Source organism: Manis pentadactyla, chromosome 10, assembly GCF_030020395.1.
Source record: "Manis pentadactyla isolate mManPen7 chromosome 10, mManPen7.hap1, whole genome shotgun sequence".
Taxonomy (NCBI): domain Eukaryota; kingdom Metazoa; phylum Chordata; class Mammalia; order Pholidota; family Manidae; genus Manis; species Manis pentadactyla.
This window is the reverse complement of record NC_080028.1, coordinates 126,811,340-126,836,971: the sequence shown is the minus strand read 5'-3', so window position 1 is coordinate 126,836,971 and position 25,632 is coordinate 126,811,340. Positions and strand designations below refer to the sequence as shown.

Genomic DNA, 25,632 nt, shown 5'->3' with positions numbered 1-25,632 from the left:
TGTTCTCTGTATCTATGAATCTGATTTGTTTTGTTTCATTAATTTGTTTTTTTAGATTTCACATGTAAGTGAAGTCAGATAGTATTTGTCTCTGACTTCACTCCGCATAATATCCTCTAGGTGTATCCAAGTTGTCGCAAATGTCAAGATTTCATTCTTTTTTTTCTGGCCAAGTCCATCACATATTTATATATACCCCATCTTCTTTTATCCATTCATCCATCAGTGGACACTTAGGTTGCCTCCATAACTTGGATGTTGTAAATAAGGTAACAGTAAACATAGAAGTGCATATATCTTTTCAAATTAGAGTTTGCCTGTTCTTCAGATAAATACCCGGAAGTGGAATGACTGGATCATAGTGTCGTTCTATTTTTAGAGCTGTTTTCCATAGTGGCTGCATCCATTTACATTCCCACCAACAGTGTATGAGGGTTCCCATTTCTCCACATCCTCACCAACACTTGTTATTTCTTGTCTTTTTGCTAAATAGCCATTCTGATTGATATGAATGTTATCTCACTGTGGTTTTGATTTGCATCAGAAGTTTATAATTTTAATGAAGTTCAGCCTACCAGTTTTTTCTATCATTCGATACTTTTGAGGTATCGAGAAAGTCATTGCCAAACCCAAAGTCACCTAGTTTTTCTTCTGTGTTGTCTTCTAGAGGTTTTATCAGTGTGCATTTCACATTTAGGTCTGTGATCCATTTTTAGTTGACTTTTGTGAAAGACCTCAAATCTGTGTCTGGATTCCTTTTTTGGCCTGTGGATGTGTAGGTATTCCAGCACCACTTGTTGAAAAGACCATCTTTTCTCCAATATGTTGACCTTGCTCCTCTGTCAAAGATCAGTTGACTCTATTTATGGAGGTCTAATTCTGGGATCTCTGTTCTGTTCCTTTGGTCTTTGATCCGTATGGTTATTATTTCTTGTCTCTTTTTCTCTCTTGTCTGTTCCATTCTTATGCTGATGCCACACTGTCTTGGTTACTGTAGCTTTAAAGTTGGGTAGTGTCAGTCCTCTGACTTGTTTATCCCATCTCATGCTGTGTTGACCATTCTGAGTCTTTGCCCACATAACTTCAGCATTGGCTTGTCAATACCCATAAAATAAATGGCTGGCATTTTTGAAGAACTACCATTTTGGCAATATTGATTCCTGTCCATGGCCATACAATCTCTCTCCATTTAGCTCTTTGATTTCTTTCACCAGAGTTCTGTAGTTTTCCTTGGAGAGATTTTGTACATTATTTGTTGGGTTTGCAGCCAGGTATTTTCATTTTTTTTTTTTTTTTTTTTTTTTGGTGCTGATATAAATGGTATTGTGTTTTTAGTTTCAAATCCAGTTGTTCACTGCTGGTTCCCAACTTTCCAAAGTACAAAAATAGGAATCCATGCTGAGTGAAAGAGTAGAGCTGTGCTATGATGTAAAAAGAAAGAGCTAATCACTCCCTTACCTTCCCCACCCCTGGTGCCCTGCAGTAACACATGGCCTGTGCTGGTCAAGACCTTTCTCCTTGCTCTGCATTCTTGCAAAGCCTACTGATTTGTGTTTGTTTTTATCACAGTAGAATCCAACCATGTCACTCCACATCTTCCTTCTAGCATGTAAACAGTTTATCATTGTCAAGCCTGTAAGTAGTCAATGGATGCAGCTCCTATGCCACCTTTCCCCCCATTCTTTAAGCACGTGCATTTGTTCACACATACAATTTCCAGAGAATTAAAGTCCTTATACAAGCTATGGGCATTCATTAATCTTTTGTTCCCCATCCCACCCTCAAGTAATTTGAATCAGTGGCTGTGTGCTGGGTGATGGTTAGGACATATAATCTCACCACTGTGGTTAGACGCCAAGTTCTTTAAGTGTAGAAACTACAACGTTTTGTGAGCCCCTGTGGGCTGGACCAAGTACAGGGCCGGACACATGCGTAGCAGCTGATAGCCTGGAATTTCATTCTGGGCCTCAGCTTCTCGTCTATGGAGGGATCTTTATGGTCAGAGCACTGCTTCATAAGGTGGTTGGAAAGATGGGGAGGGATCTTGTGTGTGAAGTACCTGACACGTAGTAGGTGCTCAGGAAATGTGAACTGTCACTGAGTTCTGTGTTCTGTGACTGGGGCAGAAAAGGGGGCCTGCCCCTTGTGGTGAGAAGGAGGAGCCAGGCTGGAGGGGGTCCCCTGGAGTGAGATGCCAGCTCTGTATACTGGGGCATGGGGCTGTGATAGCCAGGAACTGGGGAGACTGCCTGGCCCCTAGGGACCCTACCCACCCTAATGATACTATTTCCTCCTCTGCTTTTCCAGGACAAGCAGCTGCGGATCTTCGACCCCAGAGCAAAGCCCGAGGCCTCCCAGGTGAATTGTGCAGGCAGTGGGCTGGGTTGAGGCCCCTGTGGCTCCAATAGGTGCAGGCAGGGGCCAGCTCAGTGTCTTGGCAGATGGACTCTGCCACACCCCACACGCCTGGCCGAGGCCTGGTGGGTGTGTAAGGGTCACCTGGGAGGTGGGCTCCCACTGCTGGAGGCTATTTCTGGAAAGCATGTTCTGGTCCTGGCAGGGCCTGGCTTTGATCACAGGGTGGGGTGCAGCCAGGCTGCCCACAGGCCTTTAGTGGAGGCATCCTGTGGCTTCAGGAAGCTAATTTGAGATTCTGACTTCCTCTTCTTCTCTGAGACCCTTATCCCTTACCCACCCTTCCTGGCACTGTCAGCAGAGGCCAGCCACAGAGGAGACAAAAAGACAGCCCCCACTGTCTGCAGCCTGCAGTGTGAGAGCCTGCAGACCCTCACTGTGTCCCCATGGTTGCTGCTGGGGGTTTGCCAGGCCCACGGGTCCCAGGCATCAGTGTGTGTGTTGTGTTTGTGGTGATGCATTGGGTCTTGTGAGTTCTGGGCAGAGAGGCCGGGCCTTGGGTTCATGCTACAGGTGTTGAGCTACTGGGGAATCAGTCATTCACTCAGCAGCAGCTCGTTGCCATGCACGGAATGTTCTGTGAACAAGACACACACATGGGGTAATTGCTGGGGGGCTTCTCTTGAAGGGGAGACCTAGCGCTTGGCCGAGGGGCTGGCTTGGTGTTGAGGGCTAAGGATTGCAGACAGCATGGGCAAGCTTGTGCCGGGACTCAGCGAGGGGTGCGGATGCGAGGCAGGGCCCTTGGTGAGGGCCTGTGGCGTGTCAGAGAGAGATTAGGTGTTCCGAGAGTTTTAAGCAGAAAGTGAGGTGAGTGGATTTGTATTTTTAAAAGACTTTTCTAGAAGCGGAGGAGCCTTCTTCCATGAGGAAGGTGAAGCTCAGGGTCCTGCTGCCAGCGCAGGGGAGGAGCTCCCCAGTGATGCCCATCCCCATTTCTAGGGCTTGTTCCCCGCCAGGGGTCAAGGGTAATCCCCAACCCATCTGGGGGCTCCTGTTTCCCCTGCATGCACAGACACATGATCCTCTTCATGTAGCCAGGGGCCCCATTCCCCCTGTGAACACACACACATGCACACACACAGGACCCCTTTCGCGCAGCCAGTTGCACCTTGTTCCGAAGGCAGTCTGGCTGGTGCCACTCGCTGAAGACCAAAAGGAGGCCCCGTCCCGACAGTGAGCCAAGCTGGGCAGAGGTGGTCTCAGCCTCCCGTGGCCCTGCTTCCCACTGAGGTCGGCTCTTGCCCGTGGTCCCCGCGGCTGGTCTCAGGGCTGTGTGGCTGTGAGCGCTGGGCTCACCGTGGCTTTCTATGGCTACCCTCCAAGCCTTGCCTGGAGAGGGCACCCAGGCTCAGCTGGAAGGAGGAAGACCAAGGCCCTTTAACCCCAGGGCACAGCACATGGCACCCCCATTCCTGTCATGTCCCCCGGCCTGAATGTCCCCCCCTTCCCGCATGCGGGGGATGGTGATGGAGCTGAGGTGAAGACGAGTGGCTGCTGTCCAAGGGGCTCCAAGTTCCTAGAAGGAGGGGAGGATCTGGCTCTGGAAGGAGCCCCGCTGAAGGGGGCTTCTGGGCAGAGAAGACCTGGGAAGAGCGTGGGTGGCTCCCGCCCCCTCCCAGCTGCTGGGACGGTGCCTGTGCTGCTGGTGCGGGGGCAGCCGGCCTGGAATGCTGCCCGCCCCGTGGCCCTGCCCCCCACTTCCGCCCAGGGCATCTGGCCCACACCTGGCTTCTATTAGGAAAACCACTGCTGGCGGCCAGGGTAAGCCGAGGGGCCAGCCCAGGGGAGAGGCCTGGGAGTGCCTCTCCTGAGATCCTTCCCCACGAGGGGCCGATGTTGGGGGCCAGGGAAGGGTGTGCTGCCCCCCATCTGGCCTCTGGCCTCTCTGCTGTGGTGCTGTCCCCCAGCCTGTAGGCTGGGCCGGGGCCTGGGGAGTCCTCCCTCCACTGTCTTTTCTGGGTCTTGCCTCTGGTGACCTGAGCTAGGAGCAGGGGACGTAGGCATCTCCCTCCTTTTCACACCCTGTGCTTTGTTCTTAAATCGCATTTATAACCTTTTATAAGGTTCAGGTCTTTGGCACATATAACCTCCTTCCACCTTTGTGACTATCCTCTAAAGTCAGCCCTTTGGTCATTTCTGCCCCAGGGTCACACAGGTGAGAGGCAGAGGCAGGCTGGGTCTGGCCAACTCTGGAGCCCCGGGCCCCTTGCTGCCCCCTCACCGTGCTTGAAGCCCAGATGAGGCTGGCCAGGGCCCCGGAGCCACGGGTGTGCCTGCAGAGAGGCTGTTCAGGGGCCAGTGAGTCTTCCACACCTTGTCAGAGGCAGGAGGGGGCTGGACCTGGGATGAGCTCCTGATCTCTGCCATGCGCAGGCAGACCTGTGCCTTCCTACCACCCCTGTGTGTCGGGCAGGCCTGGGGGGCCAGCATCTGGAGCACGGACTGAGCCTGCCCAAGGAGGGGCACTGCTGGATGGTAGGGGTCTTATCACCAGAGCAGGTGCCCTCGCCCAAGGGAGGAGCCTAGGGCTGTTCCTCCGGCTGCCCTGCCCCACACAGGAAGTGTTGCTGTGGTGGCGGGGTTTGGGCTGCACCGTAGCTGGAATGCGGGCATGCGCCTACTCCGGGCGCCCCTGTGCTGGGCAGGCGCTGCTGGCCTCAGCCCATCCTCTTCTCATCTTGGGGCCAGGTGTTGGGGGGAGACTTCGGGGACTGAGGTGCTTCTCCAGGAGCAGAGCGCCCTGCTGCCTGTTGAGACAAAGGCCGTCCTCTGTGAGAGGGAAAGCCCAAGATCTGGCCCCGGCTCGTGTTACCAGCAGTGGCCCCCAGAGACGCCTGTGGCTGTCTGGGCTTCGGGATAGCAGGATGCTTGGGTCCCAGCTGTAGCCCCGCCCCCCTGCCCCAGAAGAATTAGTATCTGGGACTTGGATAGAGGGCTCTTCCTCCTTGAGTCCCCGTAAGGTCAGCAAAGAACTTGCCGCTTTTGAAAATAAAAATCACTCTGGTGATCTGGGGATAGAGGGCGGGGAGGAGGCCAGTGTCCACCTCACCCCTGCCCATGGGGCTTCCTCTGGCCCCTGGGCAGATGGAGCTGGGTGTGCCAGCCCACCCTGCCCTGCCTGACCCCCCAGTGGGAACTCATCCAGGGGTGTTTGCTGGAAATCCAGGTGCCTGGGAGGCAGCCAGATCCTGGGCTCTTCCTGGTCTGGGCTCTGCTGCCTGCCAGCCGTGGCTCTGTCTCCTCACCTGTCCTTGCCTCTGGCCCCCCCTTGCGCAGGCCCAGCCCATGGCTCAGGCAGCTGACAGCTGTCTTGCTGGGTGACTTGAAGCAGATGGCTTCCCCTCTCTGGGCTTCTGGTTTCTTCCTGTATGTAACAGGGAGGAGGGAGACGTGCAAAGAACGTCCTTTCCCCAACCTGTGCCTCTGAATGAAAGTGCTCCATTGCTGCCCCACAGGCCCCGCAAGCTCAGCGCTGCCTGCTCTCCTTGTATCGCAGGCCGGAGCTCCTCACAGAGGCTGGTCCCCTCCCCCAACCCCCTTTGGCTCATGCCTGCGGAACCTTCACATCTCAACTCAAATGTTGCCTTAAATCCACTTCCCTCAATTATATACTTGTTCCCGGTTACTGTGCTTAAAAAATACATGCTGGTATATTTCTAAGCAATGATTAGATGGTAGTGAGGGATGTGAGTTGGAAGATGTGTAATTGCAGTAATAAGGAAGTGAGAATGTGCTGAATGGTTCTATGACTGAAGCAGAGCAGCAATTACAGTAAGTGTATTTTACAAACATGCATGTAACTAAAGGTTTACCTGGAAATATATGTGTTGAAAGGCCAATTTTTTCCTGGTTATCCTGGCCAAAGATCTTCAGGTTACTGGATAAAAGGAACTAAAATCACTTCATTTTGTTAATTTTCCCTGAGTTACCAAGAAATGAATTTACATAATCTTCGCTAAATGATTTTTCTGCATTCTTTTCTGAATCAGTCTTCTTGGAATAAGCTAGATTACCCACCCCAGCCACTGATGAATATGTTCTCTAGCACAAGGCAGTACTGAAAAGAATTATTTTTCAGTATTTCTTTTCATACCAATAAAAACTAGAGCATAGTTTCCTAAACACTCCTCAATAGTATTTATGAGAATGGAAGATTCTAAAATGTTAAAAGATTTACCCACCAGCACATTCAGAAGGTAAAGCCCATTTAAATTTCCTTCTCAGGGAATTTGAAATAAAATGTTTGTCTTGGATACTCCTAATAACCTTCTATTTATTCAGCAAATTTCGGGGAAAATTTTTGATTAAATAATTCTGGTACTATTTATGGAGCAACAAACTAAAATGTATGTAGTGTTTGTAACTGAATCACTATCTATAAAGCTGCATTCAAAAGAGCTTAGTCAATGATCAAATGTGGTAGGTAAAAAAAAAAAAAAAGTGCATGCTGGATATGTGCTGGACACAACCCTTAGCGCTTCGCTGGTGTTAGCATTCTTGCAACAGCCTTCCAAAGTAGGTCCCATTATGGTGCGTTTTACAGATAGGGAAACCGAGGCACAGAGGCATTGAGTATCTCATCCTGAGACAAGGTAGTTAGAGGCAGGGAAGGGTTTTCACCCAGGCAGTCTGACTCCAAATCTCATACATTTAGCCTCCACTTTGTTCCTTCATGGCCCTTAAAATAACATATGACAACATAGTTATTTCTCCTCGGTTCACATCTGCCTCCTGACTTGTATAATCTATGTTGGGGGACCCTTTATGTTCTGTCCACCATTCACAAGACTGAGTGTAGCATGCAGCTTAAATACTCATGTTATGAATAAACAGCCCTGTGTCAGTCACTCAAGTGTGTGACCATCCGTCCGTGAATCATCCAGCACTCCTGCCAGCTGTTGGCACCATGGCTGGCCCTCAGGAGGCCTTGGGTGTCAGTTGAATGAATGAATGGTACACTAAGCATTGTGAGCCACCTGGTTTGCTATTTGCACACGGATGAGAGGATTAGGGAACCCACGTGACACTTCTGATCCACTATCGGGTGTTGGGGGCGGAGCTGACCTTTACCCTGACCTCATAGCCCCTCTTGCAGGGAGAGGGTTTGGACCCTGGTTCTCAGGCTCCAGTCCCAACTTCCTGTGCCTGCTGCAGCCGGAGGAAAGGGAGCAGTGAGAAAAGCCCCTTGAAGGACACGGAGCCGTTCCAACGGGTCTCCCACGCTGGGGTCGGCCTCTGCAGGCTGGGGAGGGGGCGCTGGGCCAGCTCCTCACAGGCCACTTCCCTCCCTCATTCATTCCCAAGGAGATCGTGGGAAGCTTGAAGGAAGCTGGCCACAGTTTGGGGTGAGCTATTTTTGGTAACAGGGTCTTTGGTCTCAGGCTCCAGGGGCTGGGGTGACTGGGAGGGAGCTGTTTGCATTTCCTCCAGCCCCAAGCACCCCCGCTGCTTGGGCCTGGGGGACAGGCCCGCCTGTGGTGTGAACTTGCCTCTCCTCCCAGGGACCAGGAAATCTTCCTACCCACAGCTCTAGCACCGAGGGAGGGCTACGAGGGGCACTTTTCTGCCCTCCTGAAGGGCTGCCCCCCAGAGCTTGCACCAGGCTCTGCCCCGCAGCATCAGGCAGTGGCAGAAACACTCTAATCCTTGATTTGCATGGTGCTTTGCAGTGAGCGTTCCTCTCACATGTAGTTTGCTGATACTTGAAACAGCCCTGGGGGGCAGGCGGCCCTGGCAACTTGAGTCAGATCACAAGTAAGAAAGCTGAAGCTCTATGGGGGCGTGAGGTCTCCAGAACTTGGGGGTGGTGACTGACAGCTTAGTGCCTCCTCCCAGCCACCTGCAGGGGCCAGGACATGCTGTCGCCTTGAGTCCCCAATCACTGGGGCAAGGGGTCTGGTGGTGAGCAGAGCAGCCCAGTGGTTCCTTAGGGAGACTGAGTCCATTCTTGGCAGCAGGATGGGCCCTCTTGGTGCAAGCTGGCCTCACCAAGGAGTGCCCTCATCCTGTAGTGCTATGAATCCCCCCCCCCCCCGTCCCCAGTTCACTTCTGGGGCACCGACCTGGCCCCTCCTGCCTGCCATGGGGCTCTCAGGCTGGTAGCCCACCCCAGGAGGCCCAGGGGCTCAGCACCATCTCTTGCTTCCTGCAGAGCACACAGGCCCATGAGAACAGCAGGGATGGCCGGCTGGTGTGGACAGGCACCCAGGAGCACCTCGTGTCTACTGGATTCAACCAGGTGGGCTCCTCCTGACAGAGCAGGGCACCCATACCAAGAGGGTGGGGACAAGGCCCACTGGGATGTGGGGGCCACCAGCCAGCTCCAGGCCTGGCCATATACGGCCTTGTGTGCCGCTGGGTCTTAGCCCCAGGGGACTGATGGCTGCTGAAAACTGGCAGATTCCATTTGCAGTAGCTAAGCCTGACCTTGGGAACTGTGGCGGTCTCCCAGGGACCAGAGTCCGTGGAGGGAACCGCCCCTTGTCCACTGTCACCTAAGGGCTCTTAAAGGGGCAGGACATAAACATCCAAACTCTCCCTCCCTGGCATGTCTCCCCCCTCCCCCCACTGCCCTCCAAGTGCTGCCCTGGGGTAAGTGTCCCTGTGCCAGGCTGTGTCCTCAGGCACTTTGTTCCTGGAGAGCCCTTGGGACTGAGGGATGAGCCCCTCTGAGCGCCCCCCCGCCCCCACAGATGCGTGAGCGTGAAGTGAAGCTCTGGGACACCCGGCATTTCTCCAGCGCCCTCACTTCGGTCACCCTGGACACCTCGCCCGGGTAGGAATGGCCGGCAGGTTGGGGTGGGTTGGGGGTTGAGGGCCAGATGGTGTCTTGAGTCCAGATGTGTGGATGGGCACACTGGTGAGGGCCCCCATTGAGCTGTGGCGGGGCTGCCTGCAGAGCGGAAGGGCCTATCCAGCCAGATCAGCCTGCCTCGGCTCCGATCCTGAGCTGGGCTGTGAGGTCTTACAAAAGAAGCCAGCTCCTGGCCCTGCCTGCAGGGCCTGCCTGTACCGCCACCAGCAGAAGCTGGTAAGGCGCTCCTGTGCGCAGAAAACCCACTGGCTCCATCCTGTGGCCCTATGCAGTCATGGGGCAGGGTTCTAGCCTAGGGTCGCATACTGTTGTGTTTTAGCATTTGGGGAGGGGACTATGAGCCAGCAGACACGTAGATGGGAAGCTTAGGCATGCACTTGATTTTGTGGGTGTTTTGGTGGGGCTGTAGGACCTAAGGAGACCAAGGCTATGATAATGAGGTGGACATGGGGTGACCTGGGAACAGACAGGCTGGCAGGTTTGGAAGCAAAAATGCAGAGAGAGGGAGGGCCTTGGACTTGTGGGCCCCCTCAGCCCCTGCCATATGCCAGTTCTGGTTGTCCTGGGCATGCAGATACACCTCGACCTTCCCTCCTCCCCAGAAGTATGTGCAGGAAAGTTTGTGGTGGTGCCTGGGGGTCTGGGCCAAGCCAGCTCTGTGCAGGGCAGCCCAGGCTCACTGAGGCTCAGATGTCAGGAGGCCCACAGTAACAACCCCCCATGTCACAGATGAGGAGATGAGGTCCAGGAGGGCGGACGACCAGCCTGGCCGGGGGCGTGAGGGGGAGGCAGAGACCTGCACGGCACGACCCCTCCCCTGCCGCAGGGATCTGTGAGGGTCAGCGCCAGGAGAGGGCCTTGGTTCTTGGCCGTCCATCTAGCCTCTTCCTCTCCCGTTTCACAACAGGGGAAGCTGAGTCACAGAGGGACAGTAATCTGCCCAAGCCCCCGGAGCAGCGGTGACTGTGCTGGGGACTGGGAAGGCTGAGTGCCGTAAGAGCCGGCAGGGCGTCCCCTGCGAGGGCCCCCGGAGGAGTGAGGCTCAGGGTGGCAGTGACCCGCCCTCTGTCCTCTCTCAGGGTCTGGGCAGGCTGGGGAACTGGCCAGGCACATTTTGCCAGTGGGGAAGGCAAGGCTGAGTGACACCCAGTGCTTTCCTTAGAACGACAGTGGGTGTGAGGCCCCTGCCTTCTCTGGGCCTTGGGGGTTCGGGACGTCACCAGGAACCCCCTGCACCAGAGGAACCAGAGCTCTGGGACCTCCGGCTCCAGGTCCAGTATCCCCTACTCTGATGCTGAGCTGGTACCGCATCCTGCCCTCCAGTCCTCTCTGGCCAGAAAGCCCTTCCCTACAGGGCCCCCAGCAAAGGGAGGGAACCAGCGGGCCTAGCGATCCGGTGCTCCTCCGCCCACCACTTCCTGCCTCCCAGGCCCTGCCCCTGGCCTACTCCGGACACCCCTCCCCCATGGAGCAGCCCTGCCTCGCCCATCGTGGCCCCTGGAGGAATTAGTGATGCCTAGACCCCATGGTGCCACTGGCCAAGGCTGACCCCGTAATTACAGCCGTTAAGAATAGCCTCACAGGGCCAGAGTGGCCTGGAATTTCTCAAATCACTCCCAGATGGAAGGCAGGACCAATGTCCCGCCCCTTCTGTCCCCTAGACCTGGCCCCTGCCCTGCCAGGCCGCACCCTTGGCAGAGGAGTGGGGACTCTCCAGCCTTCTGTAAATGCCAGGGATGCATGCCTCCCTCTAGGCTGGCCTGAGAGGTGGTGGATCTCCTGCCCCTCAGGCTCCCTGGAAGCCAGGGCCTCCCGTTAGCCCCCTGGGGTGTTGGGGCTGCTGCGTGGACTAGAGAGGGCAAGTGCGCAGGTTATCAGCGGGGCATGCTGTGGGTCTCCACTGCACCCCTTGGTTTCTTTTCTGTTACAATTTTCCATCACAATTTGGGCAGAGCAGTGTGTGCTCCTCTGAGAGCTAGCAGGGGCCAAGGGTCAGGCACATACTCCTCCCTGCCCTCTCACAGGGCCTGTCGCGGCTCCCACCCGCGCTCTCCTCCCTGGTCAGCCCCGTCACTTGTGGCGTGCACTGAGGCGTGCCCTGGTAGGAGAGGCAGGGCACCGGGGGCCTGTCTGTGAAGCCGGGCTCAGACCTCGGGCCCACGGATGGCTGCCCCGCGCTTACTGCGTGCCTGGCCCCAAACTTGGTGCAGGGTGGCGTCCTGATGAGAGGGGTAGGCAGGGCGTGGCACTGAAGGAGCTCCTCGTACTTCATTCTGCGAGACACTGAAACACCACCTGTCTCGGGCATGGAGCTTCCGGGTGGGTGGTCGGTCAGCAGTACTGGCCCCGGGCCACAGGCAGATGGGGCTACTTATCCGCACATTACTAGAGGGGCAGTTGAGGCTGGAGAAGTTGGTTGTCTGTTGAGGTCGCCCCAGCCGCCAGCCCAGTGTGCCTGGTGGAGGCGGGGAGTCTGTCTGCCTCTTCACACCCGGATAGCTCCTCCTGCTCACTCGGCCTCACCCCGCTCCTGGAGGCCCGGGCCTCTCCCGCCCTGCCGGCAACCCTTCCCACCCAGGGAGCAGGTGTTGGGATCTGTTCCTGCCTGCCCACCGTGAGTGAGCAGGCCGCGCATCACCCTGGCCGTCTCTTCTGTAGAGGGCTGCAGGGCATGTGATGGTCTCCTGTGGCATAGAGCCTGTTGACCTGGGCTGGCATTTGCCCACTTGGGACCGTGGTCTCTGGCCTGGAGCCGCTGGGATGGCCCTGGTCAGAGGCTGCATCTTGGCTTGGTAGCCCATTCACCTGGTCTGTGGCCCTCCCGTTATCCCCCTGCCTGTCTGATGGGACACCCTAAATACCTTTCTGGGAAGGCTGGCATGAGTGTCCAGCCCCCTTTCTTTAGGTCCCTCCCTCCCCATTCTGCCTTCCCTGTCCCACTAGGCCAGGTTTGACTCGAACGCAAAAACATTTATTCAGCATCCGCCAGGTTCGGCAGCAGCCCACAGTCCCACAACGGCCCCTTTCATGGGCTGCAGAGGCAGGGAGGGCAGGCTTTGCCATAACTGTGCCTCTAATGGGACCCAGGCCCACAGGAAATTCACCTGGGCTGCTACCGTCACCTCTGCCTCAGGAGGAAGGGGCCCCACCCAGGCGCACTGCCACCACCCTCTGCCCGCCGTGACCCATCACCCGCCCCTTCCCGTCTCAGGGCCAGAACCCTCACGAGCCGCTAATTCAATCCAGAGCCTTGTGTGGCCAGGCCTGACTTGGCACTGACATAAACGCCCTCAGCCTCGGGGCCCACTCCCCAGGCCTGGTTGGGCTGCCTCCTTCCTGCCAGGGTGAGGCTGGGGTCATGACCCATAGAGGGACATGGGCACAGGGCCTCAGGGAGACCCCTTTCAGCATTTGCAGGCTTCTCTGCAGCCCCAAGGTCCACTTCCCTTCCTATCAGGGTCATAGAAAACAGTGCTGTGTATTGTCATTGTCCCCAGGCTCTTAGCACCCTGGTCCAGGCCAGAGCGGTGCTTGGCACCCCTAGCCCTGCCCTCACCTTGGCCTGCAACTTCTGGAAAAAACTCCCACTGCCAGGAAAGCCTGGCCATATCCCAAGTGCAGAGAGGAAAGGGACATCAGGGCCACCAGGACTGCACAGGCAGACTCACACATTTGGGCTGTGCCCAACAACCCTGACTTGGCCCTCCCTGCCCAGCCACCAGAGGACTGCCATTCAGGACCTGTGGCCCCTTCTCTGCAGCTGGCGCAGGAGGCCAGGAGCAAGGTCTCCCAGCCTGAGCCCATGCAGAGGGGCAGTGGCTGCAGGGGGTCCTGGGTGTGCATGCCCCCTGGTCCAGGACATGGCTCCAGGCACCCTCTTCACAGAGAAAGGCAGGCGGCAAGCTGCCCATCAGACCCATCCCTGAGTAGGGACCCTCTTGGCCCAAGACTGCCATGAGCCCCCTCCAGCCTCTCAAGGGAGTGTTCCTGCTGCCAGACCACTGGGCTTAGGGGGGCAAGGCTGCCCCAGCTGTGCCGCCTCTTCTCCAGTAGCCCAGTCCCTGTCCACGCCCCTGCCTGGACCCGAGTAGCCCTGGGAGGCTGGACCAGGCACCTCGATCAAGGCTGGATGGATACATCCCAGGGTGGATTTCTCTGCATGGCCTTTCCGGGCTCAGGGGTTGCTGACCGAGGCCAGGTGCCCACTGGGAAAGGGGTCCTGGTCCCCAGCCTCCCCACAGGAGGGCTGTCCCCTTACACCCACCCCACTCCCACCCAGTCCAGGCTCCCTGGAGCTGTGCCAGAGAAACACTCATTTCATCTTTTATTTTCTTACAAAAGACCTTCATGTCATCGTTTGTCTTACAAAAACCAAAGTCCTTCTCTCGAGTTTGAAAAACATTTTCCCAAAATAAATGGGAAAGGATTTCATAAATATAGTTCATAAAAAACAAAAGCAAAACCTGGTTCTAAAGCGCCTTTCCTTCCAGTTTCTTTTGTTCCTTTGCTCCTGGGGGCCAAGGCTGGAACCACACGGCCTGGCCTCCGGCCCTCCCTCCCCATGCCCTTTGGCTTCCTTCACAGCCCCCGGGGTCTCCTCAGGATGGGGGCCTGTGTTACCAGCACACAGGAGGGCCCTCCCTGCCCTCCCTAGGGTTGCACATTGCGGAGGACGGGCAGACACCATCCTCGTAGGCACGCAGTCTGGGGGTTCCTTAGAGGTCGTCGCCTGGGTCCCAGCATCTTACAGATGAGACCAAGGTCCAGAGAGGGACAGGGACTTGATGCAGTCACACAGCCCCTACTCTGATGTGTCCTCGTGAATCTGAGAACTTCCTTGGACTGTCAGCAGTAGGGCACTGGTCCCAGCGGGTCTCAGCACCTGACCCCCTATGGCCCATCACTCCCAGGCTTAGATGTAGGGTTTATTGGGGAGGGGCCCCTGGGGGCCAGACCCTGGGTAGCCCATGAGTGGTACCTCACACTCAGGCCCGCTGGGTCGGTCCTCCCCACCCTCAGTCGCCTTGGGGCCTGGCTCCAAGGGGGTCTTCACCCCCTCTAGCTCCAGGGGTCCGGCCCCTGGCCCCACCTGCCCTTTGCCCTGAGCCATAGCCGCTGCAGCCCGCCCCCGCCGCACACAGTAGGCCACCCCCACTGCGGCCAGTGCAACCAGGAGAACAGTGGCCAGGGCGGGGGCAATGAGAAGTGGCAGGTTGCCCTCCCGGGCCTGGGTGACTGGGGCATGGTTGGAACGGATGGCGGGGGGCGTGCGGGCCTCCCCACAGGCCTCCTCACCCTCGAGCACCCGCCCGGCCCCAAGGGGCCTGACACAGATGGAATAGGTGGCGTTGGGCTGCAGCTGGGTGACCGTGTATTCAGTGAGCGAGGTGGGCAGCCGCAGAGTTACTGGCCGCTTGTCCGGGCCCGACAGGTTGCGGTAGGTGAGGCGGAGGCCCCTGAGCTGCACTGTGCTGCCCTGGAGGAGGCGCTGCAGTCCCACCCGCAGGGACGTGGGGCTCAGGGGCTCGACACTGAGGGGCCGGGGCCCAGGTGGCCTCAGCGTGGCCAGGGCAGGGCTAGGCCTCGGCGCTTGCCTTACCCGGCTCTCACAGTACAGGCCTGTGAAGACCTCAGGGCACAGGCACTCGAGGTGGCCCTGCACCCCCAGGTGACAGGTGCCTCCATTGAGGCAGATGGATGCTGGGCAGTCTTGGGGCCGGGGGGCAGGCCCTGCGGTGGGCAGGGTGACAGGTGGAGAACTGGGGGCTTCAGTGGTGGGCTCTGTGGGGCCGAGCCAGGTGGAAGCAGGACTGGAAGGCGAGAGTGTGGGCTCCCACACCGAGGGCTTTGTGGTCGGGGCCGTGGCTGTGGTGGTGGTGGCCGGGCAGCCGAACTCAGCATAGTCAAGATCCAGGAGCAGCCGGCCAGCGTTCTTGGGTGGGAAGTGGCAGCGTGTCTCCTCGGGGCTGGCCAGTGCCACTCGGCTCTCCCGCACCCAAGGGCTGAACCAGCTCAGGGGGCACACGCAGTTGAAGGGGTTGCGGGCAGCCGCCAGGAGCCGCAGGCGGGGGAAGAGGCCTGAGAGCTCGGGCGGCAGGGCCTGCAGACTCAGGTTGCTCAGGTCCAGCTCCTGCAGGGCCGCCAGGCCGGCCAGGTCCTCAGGCCGCAGCTGGGCGATGCGGGTGTTCCCAGCCAGCCGAAGGCGTGTCAGGCCCCGCAGGCCCCGGATGGCGGGTGGCACACACTCTAGCTGGTTGTCGGACACATCCAGGTCGTGCAGGTTGTGCAGGCGGCCAAAGAGCTCCTCATCCAGCTGCCGCAGTCCCAGGCCAGCCAGCCGCAGCGCCTCCATGTTGGCAGTGTCCAGGGTGCCGGGCTGCAGGGCTGGGAGGCGATTGTGGCTGAGGTCAAGCAGCAGCAGGCGCGGCAGACGCAGTGGGGGAAGGGCCCGCAGCTCGTTGTCCTGCAGCTTGAGCTCCAGGAGGCTGTCAAGGGCGTCAAAGGCGCCAGCCTGGATGTGGTGGATGCGGTTCTTGCCCAGGTAAAGGCGCTCCAGGCGCCGCAGACCCCGGAAGGTCTCGTTAGTGATCTCACGCAGCCTGTTAGCGGTCAGGTCCAGGTTGCTGAGGTTGGCAAGCTGCTGGAAGATCCCACCAGGCAGGCTGGCAATCTGGTTCTGCGATAGGTCCAGGAGCTGCAGGCCTGGCAGCCCGGCAAAGCTGCCCGTGTCAAGCGTGGTGATGCCGTTTTCGAAGATGTACAGCCCCACTGTGTCAGTCGGCACATCACGGGGCACCATGGTCCCGTGGCGCGCAGTGCAGAAGACTGTCTGTGGCTGGTTGCACTGGCAGCCGGATGGGCAGCTCTGGGCCCCGGGCCCTGGGACCAGGAGCAGCAGCAGGGACGGGAGGATCCGGGAGCCCATCTTCTGGTCCCTTGGAGGAGATGAGACAGGAGGCTGAGTCAGGGGCCCAGGGGCGGGAGGATCTGGGAGCACATCTTCTGGTTCCTTGGAGGAGATGAGACAGGAGGCTGAGTCAAGGTCCCGGGGACTGCCACACCAGGGAATTCCCAGCCCCCCTCACCACCCCGCCCCCAAATCCAACAGCATACAGTGGTGATGAGTCAGGTCCCCAGTGCCCTGGCCCAGGTCCTGTCACTCCCTTGCTATGTGACTTTGAGCAATCACATGACCTCATTATGATATCGGTTGCTACTTCCTGCGCCATCACCGGGGTTCAGTGAGCTGATGCATGCAGAGGGGGGCCCAGCCCCCCAAACACGCAGTGACCACGAGTAACTCCTCCTTAACAGCCCTTCTGCCTCTCTGTGGCTCAGGGAATGCGGCCCCAAAACGTCAGGCTCTTTGCCCTCCTCCCAAGCACCCCCTGAGGGGAAACGTGGGTCCTGGGGTGGCAGGCCCGCCCTGCGGAATCTGAGAGAGACAAGGTGAGCAGTCGGCCGAGTGCATAAGCAGAGAAGCTGGCTGCCCTGGGCCGGCTGCCACCTCGCTCTGTGTCCTCCAAGGGAGGAGAGACTGCGGCGGAGGACTTCATGTGGAAACTGTGGGATTGGTGTTTTTCCACTTGTAGACGTAGACCTGCCCAGGATGGGAGCTGTGGGCCTCCGAGGATGTGGTCACAGGAATGGTCCTGTAGAGGGGGCAGAGGAGGGCTGGAGCCATTGGCAGGTGTTCCCCTGAAGGTGGGAGAGGCAGGGGATATCACCTCTGAGGTGAGGTGATAGATCTAGAGTCTCGGCCTCCCTAGACTGACCTCGGCTCACCTTGGGGCATTGGTTGCCCAGAGGTAGTTCCATCCACTCTGGAACCTCAGAGGTTCATTTATCTCCTGTTCCCCGGATGGCTCTGGGCTGGGCACTGAGAAGGCAGCAGCCCTTGCTGCGTGCTGGCACACTAGGCAGTCCGGCACCTCGCTGTTGCCCCTGGCAGCCACTCCAGGTGGAAAGTGTTCTCACTGCTCCCCAGTGATGGGAGGCAGGGGCGCTCCTGAGGGTGCAGTGACTTGGGGCTGTCCCATTGCCAGGAAATCTAAGCCAAAGCCCAGGTCCTTAACCAGGACCAGGTATAGCTGGGCCTGCCACCTGTGAAGGTTTTGCCTTTCTGATGTGGGGCCCGGTCCTGCCCCAGGTCGGGGTGGCTCCCCCGGCCGTTCTGGGCTCTAGCTTGTAGCTGGAGTTGCCCAGGACAGGATGGGACCACAAGCATCGAGCCCTTTGCTCAAGTTCACAGAGGTACCTGGGGCCGCCACAGCAGCCATCACGATGCTTTGGGCCCCTGGAGTCCCCAAGAGGTTGGCAGACTTCCCCTCCGGGCGCCTCCAGCTCACAAGGGCCTTTTGTACTGGGGCTCAGCCTGCCCCTCCCCCCACCCCGCCAGGCAGCCATCAGCCAAGGCAGGTAACATGGCCCCCACCCAGCCTGCGTTCCGCCCCACTGCCATCCGTCAGGCTGACCCTCCCCCGGGGACATGGGCTCCTGGAATGTGAAGCAGAGGGGGCAGGTGGTCCCAGGATGGACTGGACAAGTCACTGGGGAGGCGGCTGTGGTCAGGGACCAGCACTAGGAAAAGGCCTGTCACCCACGTTGGGCCTGCCTAGGCCCTGCCCACCTCTGAGGTCCCCTCTGCCACCTCAGCAGTTAACGCCCATGGCCACCCCTCAAAGGCCAGGCAGGGACGCCCCTGCTCGCTAGGGTGTCAGCTGTACTCCGCTCCCGAGGGGAGGCCCTGCCTTCGCTGGCCCCTGTGTGTCCCAGAGCCCACTCCGCTCATCTCTGTTGAGAGAATGGCAGGGCAGGGCCTTGCCCCGAGCCTCGGATGAAGCTCGGACCACAGCCCAGGAGGTCTCATGCGCCCTTGGCCCTGCCGGCACCACCCCAAGGGGGCCCGGGTGCCACATGCAGCCTCTCTCCCAACATGGACCTGCTTCCACGCTCACTGACTCAAAAGGTGGTGGGCGGGCGGGCCGGACTTCCAGATGTAGGCTGGGCGTGCCCCCTGCCCCCTACCCCGCGTCCCCGTGGGGGCTGAGCTGTCTTCCCCTGAATCAGCCTTCCCGATGGGGCAGGCAGGGAGCAGCCAGAGTCTGAGGTGGGAGGGGCCCCAGCACGCGGCCAGCCTCGCCCCCGCTGTGGGTTGGCTCCCCTGGGTCTCCTCTGAGGCCATAGTTCAGAGCTCTTTCTCCTCAGGCAGCCTGGGCCCAGGGCTGTGAGGCATAGACAGTGGCCCAAATTCTGCCGCTAATTAGCTTTGCAGGTCACTTCTCTATTATGGGCCCCCATTTCTCACCTGCTCTGCTTCACCCTTTGGAGCTGTTCTGAGCACCCAGAGTTGTAGTTTTGTGTTGTTCTGTTTATTTTTAATTGGGAAAGTTCTGTGTGTGTGCGTGTGTGTGTGTGTGTGTGTGGTTGGGGGGTCGCCGATGTCCTGGCCATCACAAGTTCAGTAGCTCTGAGGACCAGGAACCTGGGCTTTGATACCCGATCTGCCATCCCGAGGCAGTGAGGTGGGACCTTTCCCTCTGCAAAGGGTGTGGGGAGAATCCTGGAGGCAGCCTTGGAATTTGGGGGTGGGGGGTGGGGTAGGGAGAGGAGGGCCAAGGGTACAGGGCTGCTTTCCTCCACGGGGATTGGACATAGCCTCGCCTTGGCCTGGCACCACCTTGGTGTGGTGGGAAGAGAGGGCGCTTCAGGGTCTGACTGCCTGTGTTCTGTCTGCCTACGTGACAGCCTGGCCACAGCCTTTACCTCAGTTTCCATCTCTGAAATGGGGGCTGGTTCTGCGCCCGATTCTCAGGGCTGTTTAGTGTGTACTCAGAACATGTTCTAAGTGGTCAGTAAACATTAGCTACAGAGGGTGTTACCCAGAAAAGCTGAGCCCTGTCTTCTGCACGCACTGGCTGAGGATGCCACGGTGTGAGAGGCTTTGTGCTGCTTCCAGTACAGACAAGAGGCCCCCTAGGCCCTCCACCCTCGGGCACAGGAGGGCAAGAGGGGCTGGAGAGAGCAGCCTGATATGGGTGTCTTCAGTTCTGGAAGGGGGCTGGGGGGTGTGAGCTGCCCGTTGGCGAGCCCCCTTCAGCATAGGGCCGCAGGGGCTGGGGGGGGCAAAGGGAGGGTCTCTGTGAGTGAGGACCTCATCATCTCAGCTCTCAGTGACCCAGTGTGCCCCCCGCAAGTGTGGGATATCCTTGGAGGCCCCCAGGCACTCACACACAGGCCCTGGGTCAGACAGGGAAGGGCGAGTGGGTGGGACCCACGCATTTGGAGAACCACATCAGACCTCAGGCAGGAGCATTCCACTGCCTCTGGGGAAAGCCACGTGCTTGGCCCGTGGGGGATCGGTCTGGACAGTCCAACAGCCTGGCACATCCCCTTCCCGCGTCAGGCGCTGCACGTCTGATCCCATAGCTCTGGGCTGCCCGCCTGGGCTAAGCATTACTGGCCAGGCCTGGCAGCAGCCCAGCCCAGGAGTCTGCCAACCCCCCAGGCAGGCGGGGACTGTGCCGGTGGCCAGGATGGCTGGCTCTGGTTTCGCTGACGTGTCTAAGGAGGCTCAGAGCCTAGGCTGGGTCCGCCCATCTCCCCGTCACTGGGGCACAGCAGCCCCTGGTCCAGAAGAACAGAGGTCATGGTCTCCATCCTGGGCCTTTACGGAAGGAGCAGGAGGGGGGCACTGGCGGGGGCCAAGCCTCAGGTTCCTAGGAGGTGGCCCTGTTTCTGGGTAGGGGCCATAGCCCTGATCGCTGGCTAAGCTGGGGGGTCCCCACCAGCCTCAGCATCTCTGCTTTACCCCATCCACCATGCCTGGCCAGCTCTGCCCATTCTCCAGATGAGGGCGTGACACCACTTTGTGACCCCATCCAGGCCCCTTCCCTTCCCAGGCTTCCACTTCCCACCTGTAACCCCAGGGGCTTCTCAACCCCAGCTGCACATCAGAATCACCTAGGAAGCTTTGTAAAGTCCTTTTTACAAAGACCAATTAAATAAGAATTTCTGGAGTGAGGCCCAGGCAGAGTTGTGTTTCGGAGAAACTCCTTGGGTGAGTCTCTTGTACAGCCAGCACTCGGACCCCGGGGCAGAGGACTGCAGAGGGGGGCAGTCTGGATGTAAGCCCGGCTCCCTGTCCATGGAGGGGTCTGGATCCTGCAAAGGTGTGGCTGCACCCTCCTCCCCCACCTCCCTACTCTGCCTCGTTCCAGGTGGGTGCCTTCTGTGGCACCAAGGATGACTTGGCAGCTGCCAGACCTGTCAGTCCAGGGCAGGGAGACCAGTGACTAAGGCCATTTCCCTGGCTCAAGTGGGCCCTCGGGGTGGCGAGATGTGCCGTCTCCATCAGGAGCAGTGCCAGTCTGTTGGGAGAAGACACCTGCTGCCCGGGAGCTGCGTGGTAGCTGTGGCCCAGCTAGAAGTGGGCCAGTCCAGGTGCCACTGTCAGCATGCACAGGGCTCAGACATGGCCTCCTTGCCGCGCTGTCCCCACTCAGAGCCAAGCTCCCACAAGTAAGGCCCTGACCCTTCATTTGCCAGAGGAAGACCTTAGTCACCAAGGGAGGCCACCAGCTCCAGGTCAGCTGGGCCCAGGCTGTCTGGGGCCTAGACAAGGTCTGAGAAGGAAGCGGCCCCGGAGAGGGCTTTGCCCTGCTCATGGTCCCCATGTTCAGCATTCTCAGTCCCTCTGTGGCAGCAGTGGACCCTCCTGGGGTCTTTGAGCTGGTCAGTGGTCTGATGGGACTGATTGGGGGTGGGGGGACACAACCCTGCCCCCACCACAGGACTCTTATTTCTCACTGCTACCCATCCAGTCCCTGGGCCCAGGGCCACTGGGGACCCAGTGACCACCCCAACCCCAGCCATTTCTCAGTGCGAGCCAGTTCTCTTCACCCTCCTTAATTAAATCTCTCAGGCAGCCGCGGAGGAATGTCAGAGCCTTATTGCATTCCCCAGGAGGAGGCTGGTGGGGGGACCTTCCCTGAGCTTGGAGAACTGGCCCCTGGCCTACCCCCACTCCCCCAGACCCGAGGTGGCCCAGGGGAGCCTGCCCCATCCTCCTTGTACCCAGGGAGGCTGGAATGAGGAAAAGCGGGGGAGGCCTGTGGGCCCGGCCAGCCAGCCAGGGAAAGCAGTCCAGCTGACTCTGGAATGTGGGAACCGATAAGAGCAAGGGGGTTGAGCCCCCATCCACTGGGGTGCACTCGGACTCCTTCAGCACCTCACCCGCCCCCAAACAGCCCTGCTCCAGTCGCGCACACGTACACACACGCCCACAACAGACACACATCTACTGGGCTGTGCTGTGAGACACACACACACACACACACACCCTTCTCCAAGAACTCTCGCAAATTCCACAGCGGTGAGGGGAGATGGTTTTCTTGGCAGTGTGGGGCCTTGGGCTCCCCGGCCTGGGGAGGGGAGCTGAGGGGGCTCCGGGAGGGGTCACTAGCCCAGGTGTGGGGGGGTGCTGCCCTCCCCTGAGCTCACGGATGCTGTGGGCAGAGGCTCACCCAGCCTTCTCTCTGGTTACCAAAGGGGCCTGGCTAGCTGGCCTGCTGAGGAGGCAGCAGCCTCCCCGGCCTCGCTGGGACCCCGGTCTCCTCCTTCTCAGTCTCCAGGAACTGCCCAGCCCCGACAGCTCCACTGTCTTTACATGGGGCTTGTCTCAGCTCTGTCAGGACTTCAGTGCGGGGTCAGGGCATCTCCCTGGCCCCAGGACTGCCTGGCAGATGGTGCATCCTAGTAGAAGCACAGGTCAGCAGTGTCTGAGGGGCTTCTCGTGGTGAGCCCCGTCCCTCACTTCCAGTGTCTGGGGAGAGTGATGCCATCCTAGCAAATAGCCTGGACACCAGTCCCATCTGACCCTGGGGGCCCACAGGTCCCAGGGTAGCTGTCTCAGTCTGTTGCTGCCCACGGCCAGGGAGGTGGGTCAGGCAGTGCCCTGGCCCCCAGCCTGGCACGCGTGTGCTCACCCTCCCCCCCTGGGCCCGGGAGAGGCCAGATAATGGTCTGGAGGGAACCCAGCTGGGCTGCTCATTACCAGAGCCCTCTTCCTGCCTCTGACACTCTGTTTACAGAAGCTCCGGGGGCTGATTCCCCTGAGAGAATACGGCAAACTCCGGGGACCGTTCTCCCATCCCCCAGCCAGCCCGCCTCAGCCCTCCTGGGCCTTGCCAACAGCTGGGCCCACACTGGACTTCACTGCCAGCTCAAGTGGACCTAACTCAGAGGGCATGCACCAGCCACCACCTTATGTTCCCAGTACTCAAGGCCCAGCCTGGTGTGAAGGGACCTTTGGGATTTAGTCCAGTACCCCAGTCCCAGCAGCTCCTGACCTGGGGAGGGGGGCTCTGAGTCCCTGTGCCTCTCTCCAAAGCCTCACCTGCCCTTGGTGCAGAAAGCAAGCAAAGGTGACACTGGGACCCCCAGGGTCTCTTCCTCCCTCCCCGCTGTCACACTCTACCCCTGGCCCCAGCAGGAGAGGCGGTCAGCAGCCCTGGTGTGGTAATCGTTAACAAATGGGGGTGAGGGAGAATGGTTGGCACCAGTCAGCTGGCCTGCCAGTGACCACAGGGGACCTCGGCAGCCCGCAGGCCCCAGCACTTTCCAGCCCAGGGACACAAAGGACTAGACTGGCTCCAGGCCACTGGGTTCATAGCCCAAGTGGAGCTGCTTCCCTGGCAGAGGCAGAAATGGGACTCCCCAATACCTGGAGAATGAACGGCCACAGCAAGCCAAGGTCCCTCTCCCCTCCACCCCAACTTCAGGGAGTGGGGGCCAGGGCTGGGGCATCAGATACCTGCCAGCCACCCCTCACTAAGGGCTGCATACCTGTGGCCCTGGCTCTGCCCTGATTGACAGGAGCCCTCAGGACCCCAGGCAGCTGATCTGCACAGGGGCGGGCACCCGGGGCTCCGGCCCAGAACCAGACTGTCCCACCACTCCAGGAGGTGAAAGTAACCCAAGACTCTGGCTCTGCCATCCCTCCAAGGGGTTTGATTCATGAAACTGGTCATGCCGGAGGGCCCAGCGGTGAGGAGGAAGCCAGGGAGGGGGTGTTTATTTTGTCTGCTCCCAGTCCCGCCGGCCGGTAAGCCGTGTGCACGCGCGCGCGCGCGCACCCCGGCCGTGGGACTGCCGGAGGAGGGGGCGAGCCCAGCGCGGGCCGGGGGCGCACGGGGCCCACCCGCCGTGCCCCCGGATCGGCCCAGGTGATCGTGCGAGGCCGGGGGCCGCGTGCCCACCTTGAGTGCGCGTCCGATCGGTGCTTGTACACAGGCCTGCCCGTGGCGCCCCGCAGCCCCCGCCCTCAGCCCGGCAGACACTCACCGGGCAGCGGCGGGGGCCGGGCTGTCCTGGGTCCTCGGGGTCTGATGCCGCCGTGTCCGCGTCTCCCCGCCCCTGGCTCGGGCTGCCGAGTCTGCTCACAGGAGGCGGGCCGCGCTTTAAGAGCCCCGGGCGGGGCCGCTCCCCATTGGGCGGGGCGGGGCCGGCGGGGTCCCGCCCCCTCGGAAGGGGTCGTTCTGGTGGGGCAGCCCGGTCCTCGCACAGCACTGGGGGGAGTCAGAGGTCCCGCGCTTCAGTTTGTCCCCCCCACGAGCTTGCCGTAGGATCTCGGGCAGGTCTCTGTTTTTCGTGTAAAATGCAAGTGAGTATCGAAGACCCGGGCAGGAGAGCCTTCAAGTGTGGATGCCTGTGACACCAGGCAAGTAAGAAACTCGCAGAGGGGACCCCGGAGCCTGTGGGGACCTGGGGGGCGGGGTAGGCGGGTGGGGGGCGTCGGGGGTGACGGAAAGGCTCGGCCTGTGGGCCTGCCTCCGTCTGCCAGAACTCCTGGTTTTTCCAAAAGAAACTGGAAATTGGGACTTTGTAGGTGGAATCTCTTGATGTGTTATTGGCAGCAAATCCAAATTCCAAGAACCCGTGAGCAGGTCACCGAGCCCTTAAGTACAGCCTCTAATGTCAGATCTGAGTTCTGGGGTCCTTTGAAACACGAAGGATTCAAGTGCCATGAGGGTCCCGGGCCCCTTCCCCACATTGCAGATGAAGGAAGAGAGTGAGGCATCGCAGCCTGCCCGGGCCCCGCGCTTGGCGGCAGCTCTGAGGCCAGAACGTGCAGGGGGGGCAGGACCTGGGAGAAGGTAGGGCCTCATCAGCGGGTGGGGCCCGGGCACAGCTGGCCACAGCCCTTGATGGGGCCGGAGAGGCTTGTGCCAGAGCCTGGACTAGTCCAGAAAAATCCCCTGCTTTGGAGGATTCCAGGAAAATGCTCTGTCCTCCCCCCATTCCGTGTTTGCGGTCAGAGTCATGCATCGGAGCCTTCGGGGACCCAGCACAGCTCCTGGCTTCCAGGGAGCCCTGGGACAGCCCCTACCCCCTCCAGCCTGGCCTGCAGCCTAGGCCTTTGGCTGGGCCAGTCCTGAGAGGCTGGGCCACACCAGCTAGGGGTTGTGTGGTCTTTGAAGGACTCAACTGCCTTCGGAAGGCAGGACAACCTTTGTGTCCAGTCGATAACAGAGCTAAGCAGGGTCCACCTGCTAGAGTCGCCTCCGAGATGTCCCCTCTCAGCCTCCTTAGGGCCCTTCCCCGACAGTGCCTTCCCAGGACAGCCCCTTTCCCACACCTGCACCCTGTGCCTTTTAGTGTAGGTGGATGTGAGGCATGGCTTGCAGGCGTCTGCTCCTGGGCTAGTGCTGGCCTTTGGTGTGTTTCATTTGGCCTCTATGGGAATTTTTAGACTTTGAAGCCATTGCCAACGTTGAAAACTCCAGTGGTTTCACATTAGAATGGGACTTCCCTGCTTTCCTTGGACAGGAACTCTCTGCTGGGATTGTGCAGCAGCAGCCCCCTCCAACTGAGGCCCGGGCTCACAGTTGCCCCAGTCTCCGTCCCGCCCAGATGTCTCATGTCAGGCTGCTTCCCTTGCTAAGCCCCTGAGTTTGCAGTCAGTACTGGGTAGCTCTGGTCAGACTGTCCCGAGCCACTGCCCTTGGGCCGCTGTCCCGAGGACCTCCGGTCTGACTTTCTCCAGGGAGCAGGAGTTCCTGACAGGCTCCAAAGCCTCCACCTCGGTGGCCCATTCTTACTGGTGGAGGCCCCGCCCACCTAAAGGGGCCCTCCCCGCCCCAGTCTGACCCTGACCTCACACAGGCCATTCTTCCATACACCCAGAAGTTAAAGGACAGCTTCCAGGAGACCCCCTCCCCAGGTTTCCCTTCCCCTCCTCATGCACCACCCTCCTTAGAACCTGTGGGGCAGGCCTTGGTGCAAGTGCGTCCCCGCTGCCCAGCCTGGGTGACCAGGGCAGATCCGAGGGACCTGGACCGCTTTGGCCCAGTGGTAATGCCATATGGTTGGTAGGACTGAAGGGGAGAGATGGGCTGGCA

At 59.3% G+C, this 25,632-nt stretch overlaps 2 protein-coding genes across 7 annotated transcripts in view; one reads left to right on the top strand and one right to left on the bottom strand.

Annotated features, from left to right (window-relative positions):
• CORO7 (coronin 7) overlaps window positions 1–25,632 on the top strand; it is a 54,471-nt gene that overhangs the window by 19,641 nt on the left and 9,198 nt on the right. For all 4 annotated transcript variants that reach the window (XM_036920452.2, XM_036920454.2, XM_036920453.2 and 1 more), the window contains 3 exons: window positions 2,308–2,358; window positions 8,570–8,656; window positions 9,111–9,193. In XM_036920452.2, coding sequence (XP_036776347.2) covers window positions 2,308–2,358; window positions 8,570–8,656; window positions 9,111–9,193 — 221 coding nt within the window. The remainder of the gene's footprint in view (window positions 1–2,307; window positions 2,359–8,569; window positions 8,657–9,110; window positions 9,194–25,632) is intronic.
• Window positions 13,544–23,693, bottom strand: VASN (vasorin). 3 transcript variants are annotated; one of them, XM_036920461.2, is made up of 2 exons: window positions 23,576–23,693; window positions 13,544–16,241 (listed from the first exon to the last, which is right to left on the bottom strand). In XM_036920461.2, exon 2 carries the CDS (start codon window positions 16,155–16,157, stop codon window positions 14,145–14,147), a length of 2,013 nt encoding a protein of 670 aa, XP_036776356.2. In that variant the 5' UTR covers window positions 16,158–16,241; window positions 23,576–23,693; the 3' UTR covers window positions 13,544–14,144. The 3 variants fall into 3 exon arrangements, with proteins under 3 accessions (XP_036776356.2, XP_036776357.2, XP_057343687.1); XM_036920462.2 differs by having other exon boundaries at window positions 13,544–16,167; window positions 23,576–23,680; XM_057487704.1 differs by having other exon boundaries at window positions 23,491–23,639.